We start from the raw sequence: 20,538 nt of genomic DNA, 5'->3' as shown, positions 1-20,538 counted from the left end.
CAGGAAGACTTGTATAAAATCTTCATTTATTCATTGCTTGCTACAGAAGAACCCATTTGAAGTACAATCAGCAAAATACAATCTCACACATTTTTAAACTCTAACACAATAGGATCCTACATCTGCTACACATCTCAATCAATGGTGTGATCATAAAGACATGGTCTACTCTAGAAAATAACTCACCAAAGCAAAACAAGTAGGGCCCAGAAGTAAATGGGAAGATGAGAGAATTCAGAATTGCATTTGGGCAATTGCAAAGTGCTTTAAATGATCATAAACTGCTCCACAAAACAGGAACCCAACTCTTTTTTTTAAAAAGAAAAACACAAACATTCTCCCAGAATGCAGAATGAATGGTGATTAATCCTGAAACAGTCCAATCTCAGAAGGACAGAAGCATCAAGACTCATGGCTCACATGAGGAGGCTGTAGCCTATTTCCCACCCCGAGAAGTGAGGGGGTGGGGAGGATGTGGAGAGAGTCTGACTTTCTAGGAGCTGGAAAAAGAATTACACAAGATAGTCTGAGAGCAGCATCAAGTGGTCAGTTTTTGTTGTTTGGGTTTTTTGTTGGTTTTGTTTTTTATTTTTTTATTTTGCTAGGGAGTGCTGAGGATATTTGCTGCCTGCGTGCAAGGATCCTGAAGGAAAAGAAAGACTGAAGGAGAAGAAGGGGTTTGATGGGATGAGCTGCCAGGGAAGACTGGATGGGGTAGAATCAAAGGCTAACAAGTCAAGGCCTTGGCCAACACAAAGCTTAATCCTCCAAGGCAAAGAGGAAAGATAAGAGATAAATTTTGAGAAATGAAATTCAATTCAAGTCATTATCTTTCCCAGAGTCCAATGCCTGGCTCAGTCTTCTTCTTCATCTCAACCCATCCCTTGATATCCTGGGGACTAGGATAGAGATACTAAGGGCCTTACTTATCAGTCCTTTGCAATCAGCCTTCCAATTCCCAAATCCTTAACTAATTTTAGTAGAAGCTAGATCTGAGCACATAGTGTCTCTTTTTTTCTTTCATACTTATTCTTTCCCGATTTATTGTATGGTCATTTTTCATTTTTTCTGACTCTTCATGAGCCCACGTGGGGCTTTCTTGGCAGTGACACTACAGTAGTTTGCTATTTCCTTCTCCAGCCCATTTTACAGTTGAGGAAACTGAGGCAAGCAGGGTGAAGTGACTTGTCCAAGATCATATAGCTAGCAAGTATCTCAAGTCAGATTTGAACTCAAAAGGATGAGTCTTCCCAATTCTAGGCCCTGTGCTCTATTCACTGTACCACCTAGCTCCCTTCTAGATCTGAAGATGATAAATATTCTGGGATGGAAGTAACCAAGCAATCTAGTAATTTCAAAAGATCCAGAAGTCCCATCAGAAGGCCCACTAGTGACCTGAAGATGGAAATGTCTAGGCAGTGAGCAGTAGCCAAGCACTTAACCCAACAACAGCCAAGCTCAAGTTATACTTTGAAGTCTTTTCCTTCCCCAGGTGAATTGTACATGTAGGGGAGGGGGGGATGGTGAAGGAGGGTGAAGAGCAGCAAGATGGGAGTTTCTGGTCCAGAAGAATGACCTGATTCAGCAGTGAATGGTCTTTCAAGGCCAGCAGAGAGCTTCACCTAATGAAAACTTCATGAGGATTCCATGAAAGATTTCTAGGGTCAGTAGTAAAGCATTAACCTCATAGTTCTCTATACATGTATCTCATTACCTGTGTTACTTTCATTTCCAGCCTGTTGTCCCCAGTAGGAAATCTCATAGTACAAGGAGAGGGTATGCCCCTTGTTTGAGGGAATGTTTTGTCCCAAATGTTCATGTTAAACCCCAACAAGGGGACAGCTAAGGGACACAGTGGATAGAGCACCGGCCCTGGAGCCAAGAGAACCTGAGTTCAAATCCGGCCTCAGACACTTAATAATTGCCTAGCTGTGTGACCTTGTCATTCTTAACCCCATTGCCTTAAAATAAAAAAAAAAATCCAACAAATACTTTTTCTTTAAAAAAAGGGGTGGGGGGGGGGGAAATAATGAATATAGCAATTAGCAGATCATTGATAAAGAGCAGTTCTGGTAAGGGATTGAAAACCAAGTGATGATAGATAAATAAGTAAAAGCTAAGACTAAGAACAATTTTTTTTAGGGTTTTTTTTTTTGCAAGGCAAATGGGGTTAAGTGGCTTGCCCAAGGCCACACAGCTAGGTAGTTATTAAGTGTCTTGAGACCGGATTTGAACCCAGGTACTCCTGACTCCAGGGCCAGTGCTTTATCCACTGCGCCACCTAGCCACCCCACAAAGGATAATTTTTTTCAAGGACTTTGTCTATAAAAGGGAAAACAAATATAGAACAATAGTTTGTTCAATGAAGTTGTGTTTTTTTTTAATGGGAAACTAGGGCATATTTATAAAGTAGAAAAAAGAGCCAATACTGAAGAAGAAAGTGAAAATTGAAGAAAGAGAGTGATGATCTAAGGATCAAAGAAGAAACAGTTGTGAGAATAAAAGTAAACATAAAGGCACTGGAGTTTGCAAGATGGTGACCTCCTTAGAGCCAAGAGCCTACAAGAAAGTAAGAGATGATTAGGTAATCTAAATTGTAGAAATTGAGAGGAAAAAGGAGTCAGTGACAAATGGCCTCAATTTTTTTTTCTACCTAAGTATGAGTCAGGGTCCTCTGCTGAGCAAATACTTTGCTCCATTAGGTCAAAAACTGGTAAGTTTTAGGACAAAGATACAATAGATATTTGGGACAATCAGAGAAGGGCTGGTGGGAAAAAGCTAGGACTCAGTAGAGTTGACAGTATCAGTTTGGAGTGGATCTGAACTGTATAGTGGTGACTTCCTCCCGAAGCTTTTCAAATCAGGTGAATAGACCTGCAAAAGGAAGATGTGGTAGGAATTCAGAAAAGAGTAACAACAGAGCAAGATAGTAATGGAAGAGATGAGTGTAAAGGTGAAAAGTTTAAGCTACAGGGAGGAAAAAGGGTGATTGCTTGATAAAACAAAGAGGTATAGAATGACAAAGTTGAGGCAAAAATGGCAATAGGTTTAAGAAGAGGCAAGGTGACTCAACAAACGTGGAACATTAAATAGATTGTTTTTCAATGTCTTGATTGGTATTACTGATTTTTTTCCCCTCATCTTTCTCTGTCTCTATTTCTTTTTCCTTCAGAGGTAATTAGGCTAAGTGACTTGTCCATGATTGCACAGTTAGTAAGTGTCTGAAACCACATCTGAACTCAGGTCCTCTTAATTCCAGAGTCAGTACTCTATCTACTGTACTAACTAGCTGCTCTTCTTTTTTCCTTTTCAAAAAATTTTCATTATAAGTCAGGGCTATCACAGATACCCCAAAGAATGACTCTGTATCCTGAGAAAAAATGGTGAAGTTTGAACAAAGACCAAGGCCTGTTACCTTTAATTAAAAAAAAATGCTTATTATATAATTCTGCTATATCTCATACTTTATGTTTCTTCCTTAAGGACATGATTTCTCTCTCATCACATTCAACTTAGATCAATGCATACTATGGGAATGATGTAAAGACTAGTAAATTGCCTTCTGTGGGGTGGGGGAAGGGAAGCAAGATTGGGGGAAAAATGTAAGACTCAAAATAAAACCTTTCTAAAATTAAAAAAAAAAAAAGAAAATGAAGAACAACAACAACAAAAAAAAAATTAGACAGGGCTGTCCAGAATGCTGGAGATTTTGTGCAATTGCTTGTGAGTTTACTAAATGCTTTAGTAAATGAAGCTGAACTACCAAAGAGCTCTCACTAAAATGACAAATCAAAATACATTTGCCTATTGTTTCAATAAAAACTTTTAAAGTAAGGTTGGATAACCCTATTATAAGTAATGATTCTCTGGAAGCAGGAACAGGAAGGATATAGAGGGAAATCTAGGCAGCATAAAAATAATATTCAAAAATACCAATTTTTTAAAAATATAAAATTAATATAATAATTAATATAAAATATATAAAATATAAATTTCTTATCATTCAGGCTGCATAGTCCCTTAGGCAAAACATGATGGCACATTCATTCATTCTTTTTTTGTTTTTTATATTTTGTTTTTTTGCAAGGCAGTTGGGTTAAGTGACATGCCCAAGGTCACACAGCTAAGTAAGATTTGAACTCAGATCCTCCTGACTCCAGGGCCACTGTTCTATCCACTATGCCTCCTAGCTGCCCCTCATTCATTCTTTTTTTAATTTAATATTTATTCTCATTTTGTACAAATGTTTTTTATACATTAATAAAATATTGTTTAAGAGTAAACGAAATACCCCCCATAAATATACTCACTTGAGCAATAAAGTAAAGGGGAGAGAAAAAAATTAAAATTAAAAAAATAATAGTAATAATTGTAGGTATGGCCAGTTGGCGCAATGGATGGAGCACCAGCCCTGGTGCCATGAGCACCCAAGCTCACATCCCGCCCTGTACACCCAATAATCACCCAGCCACGTGACATGCAAGCCACCCAAACTCCACTGCCCTGCAAAAAACCAAAAAAAAAAAAAAAAAAAAAAGAAAGACCCAAAATAAAATAAAATGGTAAGAATAGTAGGGGTGGGGGCAGCTAGGTGGCATAGTGGATAAAGCACTGGCCTTGGAGTCAGGAGTACCTGGGTTCAAATCTGGTTTCAGACACTTAATAATTACCTAGCTGTGTGGCCTTGGGCAAGCCACTTAACCCCCTTTGCCTTGTAAAAAAAAAAAACCCTAAAAAAAAAGAATAGTAGGGGTGGCTTGGTGGTGGACAGAGCATTGGCCCTTGAGCCAGGAGCACCCGGGTCCAAATCCGGCCTCAGACACCCAATGATCACCCTGCTATGTGGCCCCAGGCAGGCCACCCAGCCCCATTTGCCCTTCACCACCCCCCAAAATAATAATAATAAAAAATGTGCTTGAGCCTTGGTTCCAACACCAGCAACTCTGTCACGGGTGGATCACATTCTTTATAATAAGTCCATCACAAAAGTTACTTCCATATTTTTCCACCATTGCCATTGCTTATCGCAACTCCCTCCTTTTGTATTTCTCCACTACTGTGTACTATATTTTTTTTTCTCCTTTCACTCTGACTCTGCTGTAGGATAGCTGAGTAGCACAGCAGACAGATCCCTGGCCCTGGGGCCAAGAGGCCATGAGCCCCCATACCACCCCTTAGGCCCAGCATTCACCTGGCCCTATGGTCCCAGGCAGGCCATCTAATCCCAGCCTCTTGCAAGAAGTAAAAAAGAAAATTTGTTATATCTGATCACTCTCCCCTCATGGTCCATCCTCTCCTCCATCACTCACATCCCCCCTTCCCCCTGTCCCCCCCTTCTTACTCCAGATGTCTATACCCCATTGAGTATATATGCTGTTTCCTCTCCTAGCCACCTCTGATGAGAGCAAAGATTCCCTCATTCCCTCTTGCCTTCCCCCCTTTTATATCATTGCAATAGCTCGTTGTAATAAAGAAAAATCTTATTATATGAAATATCTTGGCCTATTCCCCCTCTCCTTTTTCTTCCTCCCATTCCATTTCCCTTTTTTCTATTGACTCCATTTTTATACCATATTTTATCTTCAAATTCAGCTTTCTCCTGTGCTTCATCTATAAAAGCTCCTTCTACCTGCTCCATTAACTGAGAGGGTTCATATGAGTATTATCAGTGTCATTTTTCTATACAAGAATACATGCAGTTCATCATCAAGTCCCTCATATTTTCCCCTTCTCCTCCAATCTCTATGCTTCACCTGAGTCCTGTATCTGAAGATCAAACCTTCTGTTCAGCTCTGGCCATTCCAACAGGAACATTTGAAATTCCCCTGGTTCATTGAAAGTCCATCTTTTTCCCTGGAAGAGGACATTCAGCCTTGCTGGGTAGTTCATTCTTGGCTGCATTCTAAACCCTTTTGCCTTCCGGTGTATTATATTCCAAGCCCTATGAGCTTCCAATGTAGTTGCTGCTAAGTCCTGTATGATCCTGACTGCAGCTCCACGATATTTGAACTGTGTCCTTCTGGCTGCTTGTAATATTTTCTCTTTGACTTGGGAGTTCTGGAACTTGGCTATAATATTCCTGGGGGGTTGGTTTTTTGGGATCTCTTTTTCAGGGGGATCGGTGGATTCTCTCCATTTCTATTTTGCCCTCTGCTTCTAGACTATCAGAGCAATTTTCCTGTAGTAATTCTTTGAAAGTGATGTCAAGGCTCTTTTCCTGATCATGACTTTCAGGTATTCCAATAATTTTTAAATTATCTTTCCTAAATCTGTTTTCCATATCAGTTGTTTTTTCAATGAGATGTTTCACATTTTCTTCTAATTTTTCATTTTTTTGGTTTTGAAGTATTGAGTCCTGGTTTCTTGTAAATTCATCAATCTCCCTGAGCTCTATTCTTTGAAGGATTTGTTCTCCTCAGAAAGTTCTCTTATCTCCTTTTCCATCTGGCCAATTTTGCTTTTTAAAGCATTCTTCTCCTCAATAACTTTTTGAACTGTTTTATCCATTTGACCTAAGTTGGTTTTTAGCATGCTATTTTCTTCAGCATTTTTTTGGATTTCCTTCACTAGGCTCCTGACTTCATTTTCATGTTTTTCCTGCATCTGTCTCATTTCTTTTCCCAGTTTTTCTTCTAACTCCCTCATTTGATTTTCAAAGTCTTTTTTGAGCTCTGTCACAGCCTGAGCCCAATTTCTGTTTTTCTTGGAGTCTTTAGATGCAGGAGCTTGTGCTTCCTCATCTTCAGACTGAGTATTTGATCCTTCTTGGGCTCATATGCAAAATATTTCTCAATCATGTTCCTCTTCTTTCTCTGCTTGCTCATTTTCCCAGCCTGAGCCTGGTTTTGGGGTGCTTCCTGAGCTTTTGGGACATTCTCACAAGGGTCTCAGTGTGTGAGGCTCTGTCCTCCCTCCTGGTCTGTGAATGACCATATGCACCCCCCTCTGCTATGGGGCTGAGGTGGAGGGGGGCCCCTGCTGTTCTGTGGAGTGGCCTAGACTACGATCAGGATCTGAATGTGGTCAGAACCCCAGAGTCCTGTTCCAGGGGTAGAGGAAAGAGCTCTGCAGTCTCTCTCTCTTCACTCCCCTCCCTAGGTTCAATGGGCTCATGCCCTGGGGGCTCCTGCTTACTGGCTCTGCCTGCTTCTGTTTTCTGGAACTCAGGGGCACTGGCCGTGCTGCTCTCTGTGTGCCCTGAGGGCTAGGCTTCATGTGCTCGCTCTGGCAGAGTTCCCCACTGTTCCCCCAATTTGTACCCAGTACTCCCTGGGGTTTAGCTCAGGAAACTCCCCCACTGCTGTGAGCCGAGGCTCCCAGCACCCTGGGCCTGCCTCCAGGAAGCTGAAGTTCTTTCGCTCTGGCTCCCCTCTGGCAGGCCACCCCTCCAACCCTGGGGAACAAAGCCTTTCTGCTCTTTTCCAGGTTACCTTGAGTAGGAGAACTGCCTCATTGAGTCCCTCTGTGGTTTCTGTCTCTGGAAAATTTAGTTAAAGTCCTTAGCTCATAAGTTTTATGAGATAGTGCCTAAGACACAATCAGTTCTTGTGGCCATCTTGGCTCCACCCCCCATTCATTCTTTAAAAAAAAAGAAGGAAAAGGAAACATCTCTAATGAACCCTCAGCTCTAAAACTAGGATCCTATAAAAGAAGGATGAGAGGTCATGATTAGATAAAGGACTTTTAGTCATGAAACATTGAAAGAATACTTAGAGGTAATGAGGACATCAGAGGAAGAACCATTCTTGTTTGTGATTGGATTGGAGGTAAAATTAAACAATTACAGGCATCTGGAAATGACTTGTTCCCCAAACATGTTCAGATTTCCTCTTTCCTAAGAAAGTCTTTTCTTGGACCTGCTACCCAATCAAGCTTGACCTGAAAATCCATTTTCTTCATCATTTGACACTGTTGCCCTACATTTTGACAATTTTTCTATCTCAGGTTTTTATGTCATTCTTCAACCAACCAACAACCATTTATGATGCATTGACTCTGTGCTGAATGTAAAGGGAGAAAATACAAAAGGAAAACCATCTCTACTTTCAAGGAGGTTACTTTTTTTAATTTTTTTTTTAATTTTTAGGTTTTTGCAAGGCAAATAGGGTCAAATGGCTTGCCCAAGGCCACACAGCTAGGTAATTATTGTCTGAGGCCATATTTGAACTCAGGTACTCCTGACTCCAGGACTGGTGCTCTATCTACTGTACCACCTAGCCATCCCAGGAGGTTACTTCTTAAAGGGAAACAGCATGTATATACATACATATGTGTGTATAGTGCATATGGAGATATAAAATTGTAGCAAATATATATCTACATATTTTTACATATATCTCTGTATGAATGGTACAGTGGATAGAACACTAGCCTTGGAATCAGGAGGATCTAAGTTCAAATCCAAGTTCAGTCATTTACTAGCTGTGTGATACTGAATAAGTCACTTAACCCTGTTTCACTTAGTTTTCTCATGGGTAAAATGAAATGGAAAAGGAAATAGCAAATCACTCCAGTATTTTTGCCAAAAAATCCCAAATGGGGTCACATATAGTCAGATAAAACTGAAAATACTCAACGACAGTGTATAAATATATATGTGGATATATACATGCAATTATACATACATATATATGTATATATACACACATCTAAATGTGTAAACACACATACACACATACAACAGAGTTGAAATAAGGCATCTTGGAAAGGAATAGTTCAGCAGATAGGAGGACCATTAGTTGCTGTTTTCTAGTTCTCATCCTGTCTCTTCATTCAGCATTGATTCCAAAAATATACATTACCTTTCTGTATATAGAAAATCATTCTAGAAATTGAGTTCTGATCAGAAACCACATCCCTGGCCTTGTGGAGCCAGAAGTATCAGACTCTGGGAGTTATCTTAATAGAGATGATAATTGAATATATGGTACTTAATGCGATCAAGTGAGATATTTTTAGAGAGAGACTATAGGAAGGCCCAGAAAAGCACATTGCAAACCCTGAAGAGACATATGGGAAGTTTTATTCATAATTTTTTTTTTACCAGATCTGTGATCGTAACTTTCTAAGAAGCTCCTGGTAAGGACTTGCCTCTTCTAATTCATGACAGTCCCCTTTCTGCCTCTATAGTCTTAGAGAGTGGCCTGAACCACCGAGAGGTTAAGGGACTTGCTCAGGTTCACACAGCCAGTTGTTGGGTCTTCCAGACTAAATCCTGCTCATTCTCCACCTCCCCATTCTCACCTATTAGAAAAATACAAACAAGCTACAGGGCCTAAGAAAAGTTACCTGATCCTCACTGGTAAGAAGATGGCTTTGGTAGGAAAGACTTAACTCTTCTCAGTAGTACCATGACCCAAGACAATTCTGAAGGACTTATGTTTAAAAAATGTTATCCAACCTCCACAAAAATAACTGATGAAGTCTGAATGAAAATTGAAGTAGACTTTTTTATATCTTTATTTTTCTCAAGGGTTTTTGGTCTGTTTTCTTTCACAATATAACAACCATGAAAATGTTTTGCAGAACTATAATATCTAACCTTTGTCAAATTGTTTGCTTTCTCACTGATTTTAAATGAATGCTAAAAATTGTTTTAATCTGTAATTGGGGAAAAATGTTTTTTTTAAAAGAGGGGGTTGGGTCAGATGATCTCAGAGATTTCTTCTGAATCTAGAATTCTAAATTGAATTCCCTGACCTTGATGTTGCTGAATCACTGCCTGGTTCTTCCTGCCTGGTTCTTCTATCCCCTCAGCCACTAAAACTTAAAATAGATTAAGTTCTCTCCTTTAATGAGATTATAACCTCCTTGAGAACAAGGAAGGGTCTTCTCTTTCTATTTGTATTCTTAACATAAAGTAGAGTGTGTGGCCCATAAAAAACACAATTTTTTTTCATTTATCACTCATTTCACTACCTTAACTACCTGTGATCTTCTCTCCTTACCTGCAATCTAAGGAGCTTCCTCATCTGCCCAGACTCTTCTTCTAACCTGACCTCCCATTACTGCCAGCTCTATAATGACCCAGCTCTATTGTCAAGTTGGTATCTTTAAGTCTTGGTCTACAGATCACTCATTTCTGGCTTTGTCCTACATCCCCTGCACCATCTCCTATGCTTTCTTCTCTAAGTCCTTCTTTTAGTGTACATCAATGTCTATCATGAATTTGCAGAAAGAGCACAGGGCTGAGGTCATGAGAGTTGTATTTCAATACTGACTCCCAATCCTCATGCTGTATGTCTGTGAACAAGATGCTTGACTTTCTGAGCTTTCTCAGATTCCTCATTCATAAAATGGGCATTTACAGTAACAATGTATCTGCCCCACAAGGTTGCTCGTAAGTATTCTGCCAACCTTCAAGAGCTATGCAGAGATTTGTTTTTAAGTGTCATCTCAAGGAAACCTTTCCTGAGTACTCCAACCTGCAATGCTCTATGTTCAGAAGTCTTATCCTCCTTATACTCTTCCTAATCTCACCCATTGAAACTTAATCATGACTCACTCATCAATACATCAATATGTCACTTATACCTCCATATATGAAATTCCTGAAGGCTGATAAAAGAGTTTTTCCTACAAATGTCTATGTGAAGTAATGTTCTGTGTGATTTAAATGGGTGTTGTATCTCTCCAAAAGGCAGGCAACTTCCCTGAGGGCAGAGACCATCTCTTTTGTTTACCCAACTGAACTAGAAGAGGGTCCCTAACCCAATCAGTGTTCAAAGCATCGTTGAAAAATTGAAACTTAAAGACAGTCTTCTATAAGAATGATATGGCTCAGTGTTTCCAACCAATATTTTTCCACATCACACTGAAATAACTCTGCAAACTACAACTTAACCCTGCCAATATGAATATTGGCTTAAACCTCACATAACTCATTCATTCCTCCATTTATGAAAAGGAAGTGGCAATAAACAGATGAAAGCCAAGCTTGATAGTGACATACAAAATCCAACCATGTGAATCAGCAGTCACCCCCTGTCATCAATGCCTATGATCAGGTGAATTACCAACTGGAAGGACATCACACAGGTAGTAGTTCAAAGTCAGCTGTCAAAGGTGAATGTAGCTTTAAATAGCCTCTTGGGGGATATGATTAAGTCAAGGCAGCTGCTCTCAGAGGAGAAACAAGTTTGAAAAATAAACTTTTTCCAAAAACAAAATGTCAAAAATAGTTTACAAAAACAGGTTAAACTAACACATGAGTTCCAAGGCTATTCGCTTAAAAAAAAAAAAAAAAAGTAAGTGTTCTCCAGCGAACCCTACAGACAAATCAATTTTGAAAGAGAGAATTTCAAAATTCATCTCAAGGAGCCTGGCCATGATAGAAATGAGAAGGCATTTGGGGTAGCAGTGCCCTAATAGAGGCATAAGAAAGGGTAATCTCCAGAAGATCTCGGGAGTATTTATGATTATTCCAGAGCTCCCTTAAGCAACTAAATATACTAAATTGTCTCACCCCCGGCAGTCTACTGACCTGTTTATTGATCTCTGCCATTGACAGTTGCAAAGCCTGCAGCATAAAATCGGCTCCACAGACAAGAGTCCTCTCAGAAGGACAAAGGCTGTGCCAATTTCTTCTCAAGTTTTTGATCATATCCAAGACAGCTTCAGAAAGTGGAGCCATTTTCCTAAATGAAAAAAAGGACTATGTTAATTAATTAATTACTTAAGTTTATTTGTTGATAACACATAGTGGATGTTAAGAGGAACAATTAGGTCCCCTAAAATAATAGTAAATCAGAAATTCCTTCCCATTCACCACTCTTGGTTTTCATGTAATTGGGGGAACATTTGGGAGAGGACAAGAAGAGGAAGGAGGCAAAAGGCAATAATTCCTACCCAATCCTTTCTTCTCCTTTAGTAGGCTTGAGAAAAATCTTTCAGAAACAACAATCCAGCTGTATGACTGAAACAGGCACAAGACATACTCCTGGCAAAGAACATATATAATTTTCAGACACAAAAAATAATATCAAACTGGCAAGGTATTCCTGGACTTCAGCCACTTCATCTGTGAAATGAGGAAATGAGGCTAGGATGGTCTCTGAGGTCCTTGCAAGTTCTGCAACAGTAATGCTTTGAAGCCTATGGATTTAATGTAGATAAAATAGTTTCACTGACAGCAGGGTGTCAAAGTGGATAAAGTACTGAACCTGAAGTCATTTTCCTGAGTTCCAATGTGGTCTAGGACACTTAGTAGCTGTGTGACTTTGGGTGAGTCACTCAATCCTGTTTGCCTCAGTTTCCTTAACTTTCATATGAACTGAAGAAGGAAATGGCAAACCACTTCAGTATCTTTGCCAAGAAAACCTCAAATGGGGTTATAAACAGTCAGATATGACAGAAAAAAATCACTACAACAAAATAGCTTCACAAGGCCACTGCCAATATTCCCAAAATATAACTAGCCCAATTCCCAAGAGGGTAAAGACCAATGGTATCAAACTCAAAGGGAACCTGCCTTTAGCATACTAAGAAAACCATAAATTAACATTATCTTTATTGTATTTTTATTTGTTAAAAATCCCCCCAGTTAATTTTAATCTGGTTTCTGCAGAATTTTACAAGGTCACAAATCTGAAGCCTCTAGCAAAAATACCCTATTCAGAAATATTTTTCCATCCTCTCCTTTCCTAATCTCTCTCATTCTGGCATCTGCAATGAGCTTCAAATAAAAGAATATCAGCAAGAACAGGGTAAATTACTTAATTGCTCCATTTCCTCAGAGTACCTACCAGATTAAACACCAAGAATTATTGGAAGAATCAGGCGAGATTAAAGTTGTTGCAAGATCTTCCATGCAAAATCCCTTTATAGTTTCAGTACTGTAAGGCAATCCTTTTATTTTTCTACAAGTGATTCCCTAGCACACTCCCCATGAATTCTTTTTCAAATTATATTATAGAGGAAATTCACAAGTAAATTAGACATAAATCATAGTCTCTGCTTTTGAGAACAAATACAATCCAGGTCAGAAAATAAACCCATCCAAAAACTGAATGCCTATGGGACATTTACCAAAAAATAAAGAAATAAATAAAATGAATCACTTAAGGAAGCAAGTATATATACACCATGCTGGAAAAAATAAATAGTTAGACTTCATATAATGTCAGGGCCTCCTTTAATTACTTTTGCACTGTCAGGAAGAGATATTCCCCCCATTATTTCCTTCCATCATTATCCCCTGTCTTTCAGAATCCTTCAGTTTTTTATTTTTTAAGAATGAATTCAAGTGGCAGCTAGGTGGTACAGTGGATAGAGCACCAGTCCTGGAGTCAGGAGTACCTGAGTTCAAATGTGGGCTCAGACACTTAATAATCACCTAGCTGTGTGGCCTTGGGCAAGTCACTTAACCCCATTGCCTTGCCAAAAAAAAAAGAATGAATTCAAATTCTGTCTCCTACAAGAAGATGCAACATGTTAGCATCTTGTCCCTAAAACTATTTTCTCTTGTGAGTGGGTATGCCTTACATATCCTTTTTCCCTCACTGGAAGGTTCCAGAGTAGGACTGGGGAACCTTTTACTTGCCAAGGATCATCTGGAAATTTATAACATCATTTGTCTGCTATAATTGGTCAAACGTTTAACTAATTCACCCTTAAAAAGTTCCTAGATTTGTTAAATTTCTAGTCCCAAGCTGTGACTGTCATTCAGGGCCAGATCAAAAGATTTTTGTGGGCCTTTATGATTCTGTGTCATAGAAGATAATGATTCCTTGATTCTGACATATCCCTTTTTATAGTACCAACATAATGGAAGGAGAACTGGAATTGATGTCAGAAGATCCTGCTTCTTGAGTCTTGTCTGGTTCTTTGCAGATCTATTATTTATTGTTTGGGAGAGCCTGAACGTGCTTCTGCATCTGTAAAGTGGGAATATTTTCATTGTCTATTTCACACTGAAATCACGTATACTAAGTGTTTTGTATTAAGAATACAGTAAAGTACACACTCTAGCTATTAATATGGTTCAACACATAGGCCAAGGTCCCAACTAACAGCATTAATGACAAATACATTTATATAGAGCTTTTAGGTACCACCACATCCTTATGAGATCTGAAGCTGTGGCTAAATTAACAAGTCACAAGAGATGTGTCTCTCTCAGATTTTCCCATGATAATTAGGTCTCTCCTTTGGCCCAACATGCTCTACTTTGTAGCATCCTATTTGGGTACATATCAGAGCATCTTGAGAGTTGAAATCATTCATATAAGAAAAGCATCTTCCAGGGGCAGCTAGGTGGCACAGTGGATAGAGCAGTGGCACAGTGGATAGAGCACCGGCCCTGGAGTCAGGAGGACCTGGGTTCAAATCCGGCCTCAGACATTTGATAATCACCTAGCTCTGTGGCCTTGGGCAAGCCACTTAACCCCATTGTCTTGCAAAAAAAAAACTAAAAAAATTTTATAAAAAAGAAAAGCATCTTCCCTATAACATATCATAAGGGGTCACCCAGCTGCTGCTTGAAGATCTCTAAAGACAGGAAAGTCACCACTCGTTAACTCATTCCACTTCTGGAGAGCCCTATTAATTTTTCCTAACAATTTAATAATGATAGTAGCAATACTAATAGTATTTATGAAGCACTTTTTTTAAAGATTTTTGCAAGGCAAATGGGGTTAAGTGGCTTGCCCCAGGCCACACAGCTAGGTGATTATCAAGTGTCTGAGGCCGGATTTGAACCCAGGTCCTCCTGACTCCAGGGCCGGTGCTCTATCCACTGCTCCACTTAGCCACCCCATATGAAGCACTTTTAAGGTTTACAAAATGCCTTATATTTTTCTCCTTTGAGGCTGACAAATGAAATAAATGAAACCTGGGAGTTATGTGTAACTGTTTTTTCACAATTTACACATGAGGAAACCAAAGCTTAAATAGGTGAGATAACTTGTCCAGGGTCACACCATTAGCAAGATTACAGTCATTGCTGACTCAAGGTCCGTATAAATTAGTAACTTGTGGGGCAGCTAGGTGGTACAGTGAAAGAGCACTTGTTCTGAAGTCAGGAAGACCTGAGTTCAAATTTGGCCTAAGATATGTATTAGCTGTATAACCTTGTGTTACCCCTGTCTGCCTCGATTTCCTCATCTGTAAAATGAGCTGGAGAAGGAATTGGCATATCACTTTAGTATCTTTGCTGAGAAAATGGGAGTCATAAAGAGCTCGATGCTACTAAACAAGAAACACTGTAACTTGTATGTTACTTAAAGGGATGCCTTTTCCCATTTCTGTATCTCTAGGGAATAAAAACTATCCCTTGTGTTACAAATACTATCTTTTTTCAGAAAAGACACTTTGGAATGGGATAAGTAATGTTTTGTTTTTGGACTTGACCTGTGATTTCATTGGAATAAGGAACTCTAAGGCAAAAAAAATCTAGCTACTAGAAGAAGATAGACACTTTCTTTGCAAATGAATTTTAAGAGTGTTGGGGGCAGCTAGGTGGCGCAGTGTATAGAACACCAACCCTGGAGTCAGGAGGACCTGGGTTCAAATTTGACCTCAGACACTTAGTAATCACCTAGCTGGGTGGCCTGGGGCAAGCCATTTAACCCCATTTGCCTTGCAAAAACCTAAAAAAAAAAAAAAAAGTGTGGTCCAGAGCAGAGGCATCTGATACCCAAGGGTTTCATTGGGCTCCCAACACCCTTCCCTTGAGTGTAGCCCAAACCAGAATAAAATATAAGTGGGAAACACTTCCTATATAATGTAATTATCATATAAAAATGTTATATATGTAACATACAATAAATAATTATTAAGAAATAAGAAAAAAATCTTAATGCAATAAAGCATAGATAACATTACATTTTAGAATTCAATCAAGGATCCTTACATATGGATTGGCGGCCTGTTTTTGACACCACTGGCCTAGAACACCCAGGGTCACACAGTGTATGTCAGTCAGAGAACTTGAACTAGCTTTTCCTAGTACCCCATCCTGCCTTTCTACTTTCCCCTAACTTGTTATTTCACTGATACAGGCAGGATATACTGACGTCAGCTCAGATCAACTAGTAAAAAGCTGAATGTTAAATTTTCTAAATTTTCAGTGTGAACATTTGCACCTCTGAAACACTAAGGATCAAGGTCTCAGTCTATGGTTTTGTTAAGAAACTGAGAGAGAAAATCATAGTAATTCAGGTTCAACTTAAAAGAGCATCTGAGACAGGTGGTACTAGAATTAGGCAAGACTTGAGTTCAAATGCAGCTTAAGACACTTCCTAGTTGTGTGTGACTTTGGACAAGTCACTTTTTTTTTAAGTTTTTGCAAGGCAAATGGGGTTAAGTGGCTTGCCCAAGGCCACACAGCTAGGTCATTATTAAGTGTCTGAGGACAAATTTGAACTCATGTCCTCCTGACTCCAGGGCTGGTGCTCTATCCACTGTGCCACCTAGCTGCCCCTTGGACAAGTCACTTAACCTGGACAGCCTGGCATCCAGGGTCATGGACCCAGATGGCTCAGAGGGGAAAGTGAGAATGAAGGTAAAATTAGAAGTGAAAGAGTGGACAGGGAAATGATTACAACAAATTTTCTTGATAAAGGATTCAGTTCAAGGATACAAAAGGGATTGCATCAAATTTATAATAATAAGAGTTATTATTAAACTGAAAAATGGTCAGAACTTATAAACAGGCATTTCTAAAAAACTGCAATCAACAGCCATCAGGAAAAAATGCTCTAAATCACTTAGTGAAAGACAAAGCAACTATGAGGTTCCAACAGATTGCTAAATACAAAAAAAAAAAGGAAAAAAAGGTCAAAAACAACTTGTGGTGGATAGAGTGCTCGGCTTCCTGGGTTCAAATCTGGATTCAGACACGTTCTTGCTGTGTATGTGACCTTGGGCAAGTCACTTGATTCCTCACTTACAAAATGACCTGGAGAAGCAAAGGGCAAACCAGTGCAGGGTCAAGAAAACCCCATGGGGTCACAGCAACAATAATAATAAGTAGGGAATGATATAAATTTTGCATAAAACTTATATTTTATATAAAGATTATATTAAAAAATTAAATACATCAATTAAAAATCATAAATAACTCCATAAAAAATAGAAGTTATTCACTCTCAATTGGGACCACCCCCCCCCGCTGGTGGGCTTTGCCTCAGTTTCCCCATCCTAAAACGTGGATGAAAATAAGCATCGCCCCGGCCCCCCACTTCCCTAGGACTGTGTGGGGTGATTGCATTAGCATTATTATTTATTATTTAATTTAATAATTATTAAATAATAAATTATTATTATTTAAAAAACAGTGGGTAAAGCCCCTGTTATTTGACAGGGGAGGAAACTGAGGCCCCAGACTTGCCTAAAAGGGCAGAGGCAACACTTGAATGCGGGTCCTCCTCTCTCCCCACGCGGTCCCCGCCGGCTCACCTGACCAGGCTCACCTGACCAGGCCCCCCCGCACGCGCCGCTTCCGCCGCTCCGGCCGCTCCGGGAGATTTAAACTCCGGCTGGGAGAGCGGTTGGAGACCGCGGCCAATCAGCGGCGGCGCCCTCTGACCCGGAAGCGCCGGCGCCCGAGCCCGCCGGGTTCCCGGGGCCAGACTGCGCGTGCGCCCGAGGAGAAGGCGGTGCGGGCTGCTCTCGCGCTCAGCCCGCTGCGGTGTCCACCCAGCCGGGAAGCCGGAGGAACCGACTCTTCCCTCTTCCTCCTCCTCCTCCTCCTCCTCCTCCTCCTCCTCTCCCTCTCTGTCTCCTCACTGATAGCAGCCTAGCGCCTTCTGCCTGGAGCTTCACCGCCGCCCGTTATCCTCCTCCTTTCGCAGGTGAGGAAACTGAGGCCAAGAAGAGGGCGGGGACGGGAGCCCCTCCCCCTCCCTCCTCGCCCTGCCCTGTGACCCGGGGGGAGGGGCGGGGGCGGCCAATTTAGGAGGCCTTGAATTCCTTCCCCATAGTAATAACAATAATTATATTATTACACGTGTAATAATATATCACATGTTATGTGCATAATAATGTATCACACTTCACATTATGTGTATAATAGTAATACCACATTACGTGTGTGCATTATAACATATCACATTACACATATGTATAATAATTTATATCATTACATGTGTGTATAATGATATGGCATCATGCGCTGTGTGTGTAGTGGTATATCATGTTATGTGTGTGATGATGTATGTCATTACACACATGTATGATGGTGCATTGCACATTGTGTGCATAATCACATCATTACATTATGTGTATAATATATCATTATATATATGTATAATGATATATCATGTTACATATTGTGTGTATAATATATTTATATATGCATAATGGTATATAATAGTACATATTGTGTATGATAATATATTACATCACATGTTATATGCATGATCATATACTGCATGCTGTAGGTATACTGGTATTACATGTTGTATATGTGATGGCATGTTACATGTGTGTATGCTAGATCATGTTATGTGTATAATAATAGGTATCATTTTACATATGTGTATAATATATAATATCATTATACACAGTTTGCATTTTAAATATAATTGTGTTTCTTATGTATTAATATTGTTTATGTGTGTGTATGTATAATGTTGCATATTTATGAATAATTATACCAATTGTCTATAGAGTATTATAAATATAGTGCTTTCTGGTTTGCTAAAACACTTTGCAAGTATTAGCTCCTTTGACCCTCACAGCAATCTTGGGAGGCAGATGCTATGATTGTCCCCAAATGAGGAAACTGAGGCAAACAAAGGTCAATTTGACTTACCTATAGTCGCAGCTAAGCTAAGTAACTAAGACACTGTTAACCATTGAGCCACCTGATTTGTCTGTTGGATTCTAGAGGTAGAAGTAGAAAAGGCCTCAAAGGCTATCAAATGGTGGAACCCCTTTGGTTTATGATGAATGGGGAAACTGAGGCTTAATGTCATAAGCTCAGAGACCTAGAGAGGAGAAAGGCTTCAGGAGCCATTTAGTGGAACCCCTTTATTTTACTGGCAAGGAAACAGAGGCTTGAAATGATAGGTTCATACATCAAGAGGTGGAAGAAACCAAGTGCTCATTTTATGGAGGAGGAAACTGAACCTTAAAGTCAAAGATTCTCTAGCTTTGGAGCTAGGACCTTAGAATACATCTCTTCCAATACAGAAGTGGAAACTTAGAAAGCATCTAAGACTATAAACTCATCTTCCTGGGTTCAAATCTGTCCTTACCTGTAAAAGAAGGGGCTTGGACTAAGATGTCTTCTGAAGTCCCTTCCAACTCTAGGCCCTAGGACCACAGATTAGGTATCAGGGATCCATCATCTAATTTACCTTTTCTATTTTGTTAATTGACATTTATTTTCTCTTCACCCCACCCTGTTTAAAAAAAGAATGCTCTTGAAACACATATCCATAGTCAAATAAGCAAATTCCCACTTGTCTCATTCTGCATCTTGAATCCTTTTCTTTCCATCAGGATGTGGATAGATAGTTCATCGCCATTGATTACATTGATCAAAATTCTTACATCTTTTGTCATTGTCTTTACAGTGTTGTTGTATACATTTTTATACTATTCACTTCATTCTGCATCAGTTAATACAAATCTTCACAATTTTTTCTAACATCAACTTTTTTTTAAGATTTTATTTATTTTGAATTTTACAATTTCCCTCCCCCTACAGAAGGCATTCTATTAGTCTTTTACATTGGTTCCATGTCACACATTGATCTCAGTCTAACATCAACTTTCATCATTTCTTATTACAAAATAGTATTCCATAATTTATTCATTCATTCTCCTGTTGTTGGGTATTTCTTAGTTACCAGTTCTTTGCCTCTACAAAAAGAACTCTAGATATTTTTATGCATGTAAGTCCTTTTTCTCTTTTTCTTTGATCTAGATTATAGGTGTGTTCAAGCACTCTCAGTTTCATAGTCTTAGAGACTGGTGTAGGGTGTGTTCAAGAAAGACTAATACCTCTAATTTGAGGGCTGCTGAGGTATAGAGGTATGACTGAGTCATGGTCATTGTTACACTAGTAGTGCTGCATTAATATGCCTGTTTTGTTATAGCCTCTACTGCTGCAGTTTTCCTTTTTTTTTTTTTTTTTTTTTTTGGTATTTGCCAATCTGGTGGAACCTCCGAATTTCTGTCTTTCTCTAATTATCAGTGATTTGTAGCATTTTTCTTTTTAGCTGTGGATGACATCATTGTCTTCCTTTTAGAAATACCCGTTCATATGTTTTGATCATTTCTCAGCTGGATAATGACTCTTATTCTTATGAATTTGAGAAAAATCCCTTTTATTTGAATTGAATCCTTTATCAAAGAAATTTGCTATAGTAATTTCCCCCAGTTCACTCTTTCCCTTCTAATTTTAGTTTCATTGGTTTTATTTATGCAAAAATTTTAATTTTATGTAATCAAAATTGTCTATTTTATCTTTCAACCTCTTTAGCCCATATATACACATTCTTCCTATGTCATGAATCCTTCCGCATTCATAGATCTGAAAGAAAATTTCTAACTTGATTCTTTAACTTGTTTATGATCTCACCCTTTTAT

The 20,538-nt window shown here is 39.2% G+C and overlaps 2 protein-coding genes across 3 annotated transcripts in view; one reads left to right on the top strand and one right to left on the bottom strand.

The window, feature by feature from the left end:
• Nucleotides 1-17,466, bottom strand: part of PARPBP (PARP1 binding protein) — an 85,312-nt gene extending 67,846 nt beyond the window's left edge. Inside the window, exons 1-2 of one of the 2 annotated variants that reach the window (XM_074226710.1) lie at nucleotides 17,398-17,466; nucleotides 11,483-11,636 (exon numbers count right to left, since the gene is read on the bottom strand). In XM_074226710.1, coding sequence (XP_074082811.1) covers nucleotides 11,483-11,632 — 150 coding nt within the window. In that variant the 5' untranslated portion in view covers nucleotides 11,633-11,636; nucleotides 17,398-17,466. The remainder of the gene's footprint in view (nucleotides 1-11,482; nucleotides 11,637-17,397) is intronic. The other variant, XM_074226711.1, reaches the window with a different exon arrangement.
• Nucleotides 17,467-17,563: 97 nt separating this feature from the next.
• NUP37 (nucleoporin 37) overlaps nucleotides 17,564-20,538 on the top strand; it is a 43,652-nt gene continuing 40,677 nt past the window's right edge. Inside the window, exon 1 of the mRNA XM_074226709.1 lies at nucleotides 17,564-17,792. The gene's annotated coding sequence lies outside the window, so the exon portion shown is untranslated. The remainder of the gene's footprint in view (nucleotides 17,793-20,538) is intronic.

The sequence above is a fragment of the Macrotis lagotis genome, chromosome 2 (genome assembly GCF_037893015.1).
Source record: "Macrotis lagotis isolate mMagLag1 chromosome 2, bilby.v1.9.chrom.fasta, whole genome shotgun sequence".
NCBI classification, from domain to species: domain Eukaryota; kingdom Metazoa; phylum Chordata; class Mammalia; order Peramelemorphia; family Peramelidae; genus Macrotis; species Macrotis lagotis.
Note: the sequence above shows the minus strand (reverse complement) of the source record. Positions and strands in the feature narration are given on the sequence as shown.